Raw genomic sequence first — 10,120 nt, 5'->3', positions numbered from 1 at the left:
ACCATGGCCGCGCCGGCGGGCGAGGCGGCGGCAGAGGCAGTTTGTTTCAGACGAGCCGGTAACATCTCTGACCAAACAAGCGGCGGGGATCTCCCGCGTTTGGCAATGCAATCTGCGGCCGACGGCGCGGGGAGAGGGCAAGATCAAAGCATTCCTCCCGGGGAAATTGCACCCGGGGTTGCCGTTTGGTTAGCCTGCGCTTACCTCGATAATAAATTTCCCGGTAGGGAAGGAGGGAGGACCGGGAAGCCGAGGAGCGAGCGCACCACGGCACTTGCACCTGCACGCCCGTCGTCCCCGCCGCACGGCAGTGCAATGCAAAGCACGTCCCCAGGCGCGGTGCCCCGCTGCCGCCGGTGTCTGTTCAGAGCCTGTATAGTCCTCTCTCTTTTTTCACGGGCCAGGGCGCTGCTACAAGCCGGGCAGCAACCTGCCGCCTGCACGGCCTGAGGACGCATCCCCGGACCCTCATCACTGCCTGGCGCATTCCCACCCCGCCTTAGGCAGTGCAGCTCTCGGGGACACCCGTGGCAGTGCGCGGGATGGGGGGACGCACGGCTGAAGGTGTGCGGAGGAGGGTCTGAAGGAGCCCCAGAGCGTCCCAGCAGCTCAGGCCGCGGGCAGCCGGAGCCGCGGGGATCGGGACTAGCGGGGCGGCGGAACGCTCCAGCGGGGAGCGTTGTATCGAGGCCAGTGGATAGACTTTTGCACGTCAGCCAGCTTCGCTGCCTTCCCTCTCGTGGAAATCGGTGCATTTCCCGGCACGGCACGGCGTCGGCCCGTGTCAACCCACAGTTGGTACAGCTGCACCACCGCCCAAAAGCGAGGGCTGGGCGGGAGCGGCAGTCCCCGCGGCACGGGAGTGGAAGCAGCGGTGCCAGAGACCGCTCTCCGGCCTCCCCTGCCGCGGGTTCGTCCCGCCGGAGGACGACAGGGGCATCTCTCCCTCTCGGCGGGAAAGAGGAGAGGGGGCTGTTAGGGGAGTGCAAACGAGCCACGGAGCCCAGCGCAAACAAGGGGAGCAGAAGAAAGTTTTACAAACACGCTTTAAAATCGTGGCTGGGTTTCACAGTTCCCTGTAGTTAAAGTAAACAGGAGGCGAACTGTTTTGTAATTTACTCCAGCGGCCTGCAGAACCGTACTTTGTAATTTGGTGTCGGTTTACAAGCGAAGGGGACTTCTGTTTCCTAACCTAGCGGGTCCTTTGTCATGCTTGTGCCTTTTAAGAGGGAGCCCGAGGGGGAAAGTGGAATTCCTTGGGTATTTGCCTTTTAGTCATGCTTGTAAGTCAAAACAGTAGCCAGGGGCTCTTTTGGGATGAATAATACCTGCCGTCAGGGGATGCGCCGCTCCTCTTTCCCCGCTGTCCCGGCGTCAGCGCTCCGACAGCAGTGCGGCCCGACGAAGAGAAACGCTCCCTCCCGCCCCGCCAGTGCCCGCAGCCCGGGAGCCAGGGAAGGACCGGAGCCCTGCCCAGGTCGTTGCGGCGTTGGGAGCTCCGGACGACGGGCGGGCGGCGGCCGCGCTTGTCCCGCGGCCTCACGTCCCTCGCCCCGCTTGCCCGCTGGCTTCTGTCCCGAACGGCAAGGTTGCAAGAGCAGGGTTTTTCCGTGCCGAACCGGTGTCCGGCAGCCGGTCGGTGCGGTCACCATGAGCGTGTGCCCGTGTTTATTATATACACGAGCATAATCAATATTTGTTATACACAGACACCGCTCGAGCAAAGAGCAAAATATTATCTCTTTTCGGAGGGTAGTTTCGGCTGTACTGGTGGGGAACTGGTGCTCTCCAGCATGCCTTGTTTGTTTGATTGTTTGGGTTTTGGTTATGGTGGGGTTTTATTGTTTTGGTTTTTTTTTTTTTTCATATTTTATTCCTGTCCCGGGGATACCCTGTTTTAATTCTCTCACTCTTCCTCCGCCCGGTGCCGAACGCGCCCGAGAGGTACATTTTGTTCGCTTTTGCCCCCGTGGGGATTTTCACCGACGTAATCCCCGAGCTCCAACACCTCCCTGGCACGGCCGAGGCTTTGTGCACTACGATTTCGATCGCTCCCTGTCTTGGGAGACCAGGGGCATTCCCCAGCTCCCAAATAGCAGCCTCCGTCGGGAAGCGTGCGTGCGTGAGTGCGTGCGTGTAAAAAGTTACTCAACAGCTCAGTGGCCGGTGGAAAACGCCGCCGCGAGGAGGGAAGGCTGAGAAAACAAACGAATACTTTCCCTCGCCTCAGTTTCCTGCCTCGCCAGGGCAGCGAGACAACGTTTCAACGATTCCGTTGCTTTTTCAGATTCGGAAAAAAGGGATTGCTAAGCGGCGCCTCCACTCGCGGGGCAAGCAAGGTGAAGGACGGCAAACGGAAACCGCGGTGCGTGTTTCGGCCTCCCAAAACCCGCGGCCCCGGTGCGCCCCGCGGTTAGCGTGACGCCGCCCGCCCACCGAACGGGCTCCCTAGCTGTCACCATCACGCGCGTGACCATTTTTTCTCTCTTTCCTTGCTTCCGCCCCGCCACCCCTTACTAGCCCCAAAATTAAAGATGACGTCCCCGAGGGCTGAGTACTTTTCCCGCTCGGCAGGGCTGTTGGGTGGGGTGCCGAGCCGCGCCCGCCCCACGCACCCCGTGCCCGCCCGCACCCACGAGCGTGCGACTGGCACAAGGTGGGGGGGGGGCGGGGGCGGGGCGGCGGGGGTCTGGGCCAATCAGAGCTGCGGCCGCGCGGCTCGGGCCCAATGGGCGGTGCGGGAGGTGGCGGGCGGCGCTGATAACGCGTCGGGGCCGGCGCGTCGGGCGCTGTACGCAGGGCGGTAGCGGCGTGGGTGAGGCCGGGTGTCAGCCTCGGCGCTAGCGCAGCAAGCGCGCACCCGTACTCCGACCACGCGCGGCTCGGCTCGGCTCGATCCGGTCCGACCCGACCCTCCGCCTTGTGACGCGGCGTCCCCCCGACGGCGCGGCGTCCCGGCTGTCGGGTAGCAGTTCTCCCGCAGGTGTGGGGCTCGGAAGTCCCCTGCCTCTGGCCGTGCTTGTATAGAAGGCGACCCTGCGAGCTGCGGAAGCTGCGCGGCTGCCTGCTGCCTGCACCGCCTGCCGGCTTGGGGCTCTGAACCGGGGTAAGCGCAAACTGCGGGAGGTCGGGTGGGAGGCGTCTGAAGGAACTGATTCTTTTGCGTTGCAGAGAGCTCCAGGAGCCCATATAGCCACTGGTCGCTGGCGTGGACAGCGGCGGAGTGCGAAGCCCAGGTGTTCCCTACCTGTCCCCTCAGTCTGCATGCAGCGGGCAGGAGGGTTGTCAGGATCCTGAGAATGAACAGGTCCCCGCGGGGACTTGACAGTCCCGCAGTCCTGCGGCGCTCAGCACCGCACTGGAGCGGTGCCTTAGGCATCTTCCAACGCTGGAGATGCTCTTCTGCCTGCGGCGGGACAGCACAGTTTTCTGGGAAAGCCGGGGCGGGCGGTGGGGAAGCGGCCGTCGAGGTTAAGCTGTGCCCCGCGTGAGGGAAGAGAGCCGAGCAGACGGTGAGGAGGGAGATGACATCGCCAGCGGGCTCTGCCGTGGGACACCGATGGGGACACATCTCGGCGGGGCTGCCGGCGGGCCGGGCTGGGCCGAGACGCGCACCTGGGGAACCGAGAGTCTCCCCGTTGCCGTCTCGCCGTAGGGGCGGGCGGTCTGACCCCTCTCTTGCAGCTGCGCCGCCGAGGAGCCATGGCTGAAGTACGTGCCGCCGCCGACTGGGAGATCGACGTGGAGAGCGTAGAAGGGGAGGCGGCCGAGGCACCCGGCGTGCCGCGCAGCAACGCCGGCCCTGAGGAGGAAGAGGAGGAGGAGGAAGGCGAGGAAGCGGCGGCAGCCCCGCGGAGGGGCGAGCCGCGGAAGCTGAGCCGCACTCCCAAATGCGCCCGGTGCCGCAATCACGGCGTGGTGTCGTGCCTGAAGGGACACAAGAGGTTCTGCCGCTGGCGCGACTGCCAGTGCGCCAACTGCCTGCTGGTGGTAGAGCGGCAGCGCGTCATGGCCGCCCAGGTGGCGCTCCGACGGCAGCAGGCCACCGAGGTGAGAGGGGACGGGTCGGGACGGAATGGGAAGGGACGGGCGTTCCCCGGGCTTCACAAAGCCGCCCGATCGTTCTTCTAGGACAAGAAGGGTCTGGCGGGGAAGCAGGCGAGCCTGGAGCGCAAAGCCGTCTACCAGAGGCACGTCCGGACGCCCAGCCTCCTCGCAAAGAGCATCTTGGAAGGTAAGCGCACCTAACGCCTCTCCACGGGCTGACCCCGGACCCGCAGCACCAGCCGGCAGCGGGAAAACCCCGCTCTTCCTCAGGAAAACCAGTACGTCCCTTCCGAGGGTCGGCTGCTCACGGGCACGCGTGAAATGCAGCGTTAGTTCCCGAAATCAGTGCGGGAACGGCGCTGAAGCGCAGCCGGCTCCGTGCGGCGGGTGCCCTCGCAGCTTCCGCCCGCGGCTCCCGCCCTTCGTGGCGAGGATCGATGTGGCAAAAATTCAGTCGTGTCCTCCCGCGCCCCCCACACCACCCCCGCGCCCAAAATAATGCCTGAAATGCTAGCATCGGCAATTTGAAATCCGAGAGTTACTGTTACAAGCTGACATTCTTTTTACATGACTATCCAGAAGCGTTTTGCAGTGCCGGTTAATTTGTTCGCGGGCGTTTTTATCCTGCAAAGGAATAAATCATTAAGGCATTTTTTCCCTCTCTCTTTTTCTTTTTCCTTTTCTTTTTCTTTTTTTTTCTCTTTTTTCCCCCTTTTCCTTTTGATCTGAGCGCTTAACACAGCAGCACCATTATCGATACTAAGATATGCATAATATGCTGCTCATTTTAAGTTTTTTTAATGTAAAAAAATATTAACTGTGGGAGAACGACATTTTAGAGGTGGATATTTTTAGTGAGAGGGTGTCCATTTTTTGTTCCACTTTCCCACTTCAGATCATTCTCAAATTTATTTTTATGTCTGCTTTGATTGCTTTCCAAACTGTAGCCCTGTAAAGTGTTGCAGTTCTCAAATCTAGCTTTTATTTTCCTTTTTTTTTTTTAATAGGAAGCTCTTTTCTTTTAATAGCACTGTGAAAGTACTATTAAAATTTTGTCCTGTTAGAAATCTCTAATTTTCAGCTACAGTTCAACTTAAAAAAAAAAAATCACTTCTATATTCTTTCCTCTAATTTATCTGAGCTTTCTTTTTATTTTTTCCTAGTTCTCCTCGGAATTTTCTACAGTCTGTAGCAATGTGTACTTAATGATCGATCTTTAGAGAATAGAAAAGGCATCCACTGTAGGTATAAGTATCTTCCTTGGCAGTGGGGAAACCCATGTGAGAGGAGTGGGAGTGAAAACAGGGTAAAACCGTATTCTCCTTAGTCATGTAAGTAATTCCATTAATTCAATGGGATTACTTGCCTGGGTATAGCAAACAGGATTGGATCTTTTTGGTTATATTAGATGAATCCATTTAGCCTGGTAGTGGAATATACTAGAGACTGGATTTCTATGTTTTATTAAAGTTTTCTTTTAGTTCATACGAAATAGAATATTTTAATATTTTCCGTGTTTATTAAAAACGGATGGTTACCTCTGTAAACAGCATAATGCAGTCGTGGTCATAACACACGCTGCAGAATTTTTGCTCTTCCCCTTTGCTCCCCTCCCAGTCCATCTGCTGTTTTTGAAATCCTTTTAAAAGTTACTAATCAGCTAGCTTTAAAGAAAACTGCACATGTTGGAGGAGCAGGGCTTGCTTTATCTGCATTGAGGAACTAGTACTGAACGTGCCCAGTGGCATAGGGAGCTAAGACTGTGGCGTGGTGGCTTCAGTAGGAGCTGACAGCATCCAGGGTTTGCAGCCAGTGCTCAGCACCTGGTGGGACTGGCTCCAAATGGAGCCCTTCTACAAAAGGCGCTTTCATGTTTTTCTTATGCGGCTTCATTCCTAACGCTGCTTTGTTGTTTTAGGTTACCGCTCTATTCCAACAGACCCTTACCTGGGTGGGAATGCACCCTTGCCTCCCCCTGTAAGTGACAGGATGAGAAAGAGACGGGCTTTTGCTGATAAAGAGTTGGAGAACATTATGCTAGAGAGAGAGTTTAAAGAGAGAGAGATGATGGAAGCTACGCAAGCCGCTGCCCTTTTTCTCCCTAATCGCATGGTACATGGAGCTGAATACAACTCCTATAAAACCGCCTTCAACACTACGCAAGTTGATACTCCAAACAAGGAGTTTTGCAACTTTTTACCAACCTGCCTTGATTTAACCATGCAGTATTCAGGATCCAGCAACGCGGAACTAATTTCTTCAAATGTCAGTGTAGCTACTACCTACAGGCAGTATCCCCTGTCTTCTAGGTTTTTAGTGTGGCCAAAATGTGGCCCTGTTAGCGATGCTCTTCTCTACCAGCAGTGCCTGTTAAATGCTACTACTGTCCAAGCTCTCAAACCTGGCGCAGGTTGGGATACCAAGGTCTCACAAGGTCAGGAATGTCCAAACACTGAGCACGACATCATGTCTCCAAAACTGGAAAATTCACTCGTTCTGACCCACACGCAACACATTCAGCAGCCATGTAATGAGATACTGTGCATTCCTCAGGAAGCTCGTGAGAGGTCAGCTTTCTCTCCTCCAAAAAGGACTTTCTCTCAGATTTCTGATAAGGACTCTCTGGTTCCTCAGGAACAGGTATTAAGCAAGATCAGCAAAGACAGTAGTAAGCCCCCTCCACCGATCAAATACAGTAAATTTCAGACAATGTTCCAGCAAACATTTCCTGACAGACCAGGAACAGAGTTGAGAACACTTGTGAAAGAGCCTTTTGAAGATGTGTCTAAGAAATACAGAGAGTGTGCCATTAAAGAGAACCGAAAATACAAGTTCACAATAGACAAATGCACAAAAGGCTTCTTTGGGGCGAAACAAGCCACAATAAAACTTTCAACAACTGAGCCACTGTCATTTTCAGTTGAATCCATCCTTAAAAGACCTTCTTCTGCAGTTGCTAATGTCTCTCAATGAATAAACTACACCTTCACTGTAGAGAATTTGTATGTTTTGCCTTCTGCAGAATTGCTACTGCTTGCCTTGTCTCTTAAAAGTTTTTAAAAGAGGATTTCCTGCTGTTAATGGGAATTCTTTCTGTTATCTCAAAATGATGTACATAAATATGCATGTTTTCTCTGAAGAAAAATATACATTGAAACCGCATGTACAGACTGTAAAGTGTTGTTATTTTAAGGAACACTTCAAGCCATTCAATAAAGTGAGTTTACTTACAAGTATAGATGTATTTGCTGATCTCTTTGTCTTTAATAACTCTCAGGCAAGCACACCATATATTCAGAATATACTTATTCTTTTATCTGATATTATCAACAGTAGTTATCTTTGTGGGGTTAGTGGTCATTTGTGCTTTGAACCTCAATAACAAGAAATTACCAGAAGAGGTAAGAACAATTCACATAAGTTAGTGTGAATTCACAAGACTTTTTTTTTTACTAATTTAAGTGAGGTTTGGATCAGGTTCCAAATGCCTTTTCTATTCAGAAGGGGGAGTGCATGCTAGCGTAAAAAAGACTGGTTTACTCCACATGTCTCCATAGAAGCTTCTGTTCCTAAATCAGAGAGTTACTCCATTGGATTTGAGGAGAATGGTTCTGGGGTGAGGTTTTGGATAAAAAGTCATCATTTTTAAAAAATCGGGGTTTTAATAAAACGTCTGTGCTTTTTTTAAATTTTTTTTTATGTTCAGCCGACTTCACTCAGGTTTTCCACCCCTTAGAATTTTTTCCTTCTGAAAATATTTCACCTTTGACCAGCGAGAGCCAGAGATTCTTGTGTTGTGGTAATTGAAATGACCTTTAGGCTGTAAAAATCATACACAGAATCACCACAGATAATGAGAAATCAAGTCATGATCTCTCTGTTTTGTAATTCTATGCTTTTTTGCAGCGATAGCAGAAATAGAGGAGAGTAACCAGTAGAATTTACTTGGAAACCTGGAATGCCCTCAAGATTGAGGAAAAAGGCAATGCCAGCTCTCACTATGACTGAGCTTGAAATTTTATAAATTCATGATTTTATATGGCCTTTTTTTTCTCTATGTGCTACTGTTAACATATCTAATGTTAATTGGTAATCCCTTGGTTATCTTCCTTCCTTAAGGTTTTTATCCTGCAGACAGCATTCAGCTGGTTGAAAGGAGCTGTGATTTGTTCTTGGCTTATATTATTTTCTAAGGGCAATTTCTGTTTGGTATTTGTGAGCAGAATGTAATATTTTCTGATTTTATTGCACTAGCCACATAGTGTTAATTGTTTATTTTACTAGGAATAAATCTGAGCTGGTGTATGTCTGATTCTGCAAATGTCTCTGAAAGTGATTAGTGTTTCTGTTTTGAGTGGTGATGCCAAACGGCTGGGCCCTTTTCATGGATGGGAGAAGTCGTCTGCTGTGGGTGCTTATCTAAGCCACTTTATTAAAGCCACAAGCACACTGGAGAAAATGCATTTTACATGATGTGTAAGTTTCTATGTAACACATCTTAGAAAGCACACACACACACAAAATTATGTCAAGAATGTAAAAAAAAAATTGTTGCAATTTAAGAGAATCTTCGCCATTAGAAATTTCACTTTTCAAAAGCAATCATGCTTAACTAGAATTTGCCTCACCAAAAATACATTTCAAATGCAGCTTTCCATTTTTTTTCAAACTCTGTCCTTTATCCAGCTGCCATTAGAGGGAGTTTTAACTTAGTTTGGAGCTGAATCTGCCTCTTAGTTCAGCAGTCAGACCAAGCTAAACAGCTTAACCCGGAGTAAATAGAGTGAAATTCTTCACATTTCATATTTGTTTGCTTTCATCACAGCTTCTTTCTTTGGCTTAGTCGAACATTAAATGCTTACAAGGGGTTTTAATTTACTCAGGGTTTCCTTTGTTATTAAAAATAGGATTTGTTTTGTTTTTCAAGCTCATGGCATAAACTAGGATGACAGATGAAAAAGAGTTCAGCAATCTATGTAGTGAACCAATATTGGACACTGGAATTAGTCCCGCATAAATATTTTTTCGCCTGACAATATGTGCATCTAACATTGTTCAATCTCACATCTGAAGTATTTTCCAGGAAGTCATTTGCCTTTGTTTATCTCTTAAAAAATAATCAGAAAACCAAACCCTTCCAATAGACTGGTACCTCTTGACCTTTTAAAGAATCATTGGAACTGAATACATCGAATTTCTGAAGATACACCAAACACTAATATTCACATATATACACACACATGCCCGTATACAAAACATATGCATGCTCTATATACTTTTGTTCAAGTCTCAGGCATCAGAAAATGCAGTGACATTTCTATTACTATTTGAAGAAATGTGACCCTTGAGGTGGAAGCTGGACAAACTGCTGTTCTTAACAAGTAAGTTGCACTGGAGTCAGCATTTGGCCACCCTGTCCTGCTGTCACTTGCTCACACCTTCCTTCAGCTCCATTAGCGATTTTTGCCTGTACTTTGCTTCCTTTCATTTCACAGACTCGGGACTTTGCTTCTCGTGTATTTTGAAAGCTTGTTGCACCCAGATTTTTTTTTCTGTTCCCTTTTTAAAAACATGCATAACGGCTGTTTTTCACAGGGAGGATGATGAGTAGCTTGAGCAAGTAGCACATACACAGACACTGTGTGACCTCCCTCACATGTCTTTGCAGCAGAGGCACAGCACTCTTGCTTCTTTCAGCCATGTGCTTCTTTAGAGTAGAAATAGTTACTTGTCTGCGCATGCTGCTGCGGCTGTACAAACTTGTAGAGAAAAGGAGAAGTCATTGCCCTGGAACTTTCTAGCACTTACTGATAGGCAGTGTCTCCCTGGATATAGGTCAGTTGTTAAAATATCCTATGGTCCCCTGTGCTTCCTGCTTCTTCAGTATAATTGCTGTGGCATCTGTTGGATGTGTGGACACTTGTATCTCTTGTACAGCATGACTAGCCTCTGAGTAGGAGATATGCCTTTGCACTGTGCTCATGGACACTGGGTTGCATTTCCCTCTAATCTCCTTCTGACCTCAATGGTGGAACAGACATGCTTGCTGGGAAGATCAGCTTGTTGGGACAGG

The 10,120-nt window shown here is 50.4% G+C and overlaps 1 protein-coding gene across 1 annotated transcript; it reads left to right on the top strand.

Annotated features, from left to right (window-relative positions):
* Window positions 1-3,702: 3,702 nt before the first annotated feature.
* Window positions 3,703-7,020, top strand: DMRT2 (doublesex and mab-3 related transcription factor 2; the record flags this gene model as incomplete). Its single annotated transcript, XM_084278096.1, has 3 exons — window positions 3,703-4,050; window positions 4,132-4,234; window positions 5,966-7,020. The coding sequence occupies 3 exons, from the start codon at window positions 3,703-3,705 to the stop codon at window positions 7,018-7,020; spliced, it is 1,506 nt and encodes a 501-aa protein (XP_084134222.1).
* Between the last annotated feature and the right edge of the window lie 3,100 nt (window positions 7,021-10,120).

Source organism: Gallinula chloropus (assembly GCF_964237585.1).
Source record: "Gallinula chloropus genome assembly, chromosome: Z".
In the NCBI taxonomy this organism is placed as follows: domain Eukaryota; kingdom Metazoa; phylum Chordata; class Aves; order Gruiformes; family Rallidae; genus Gallinula; species Gallinula chloropus.
This window is presented reverse-complemented; position numbering and strand designations above follow the sequence as displayed.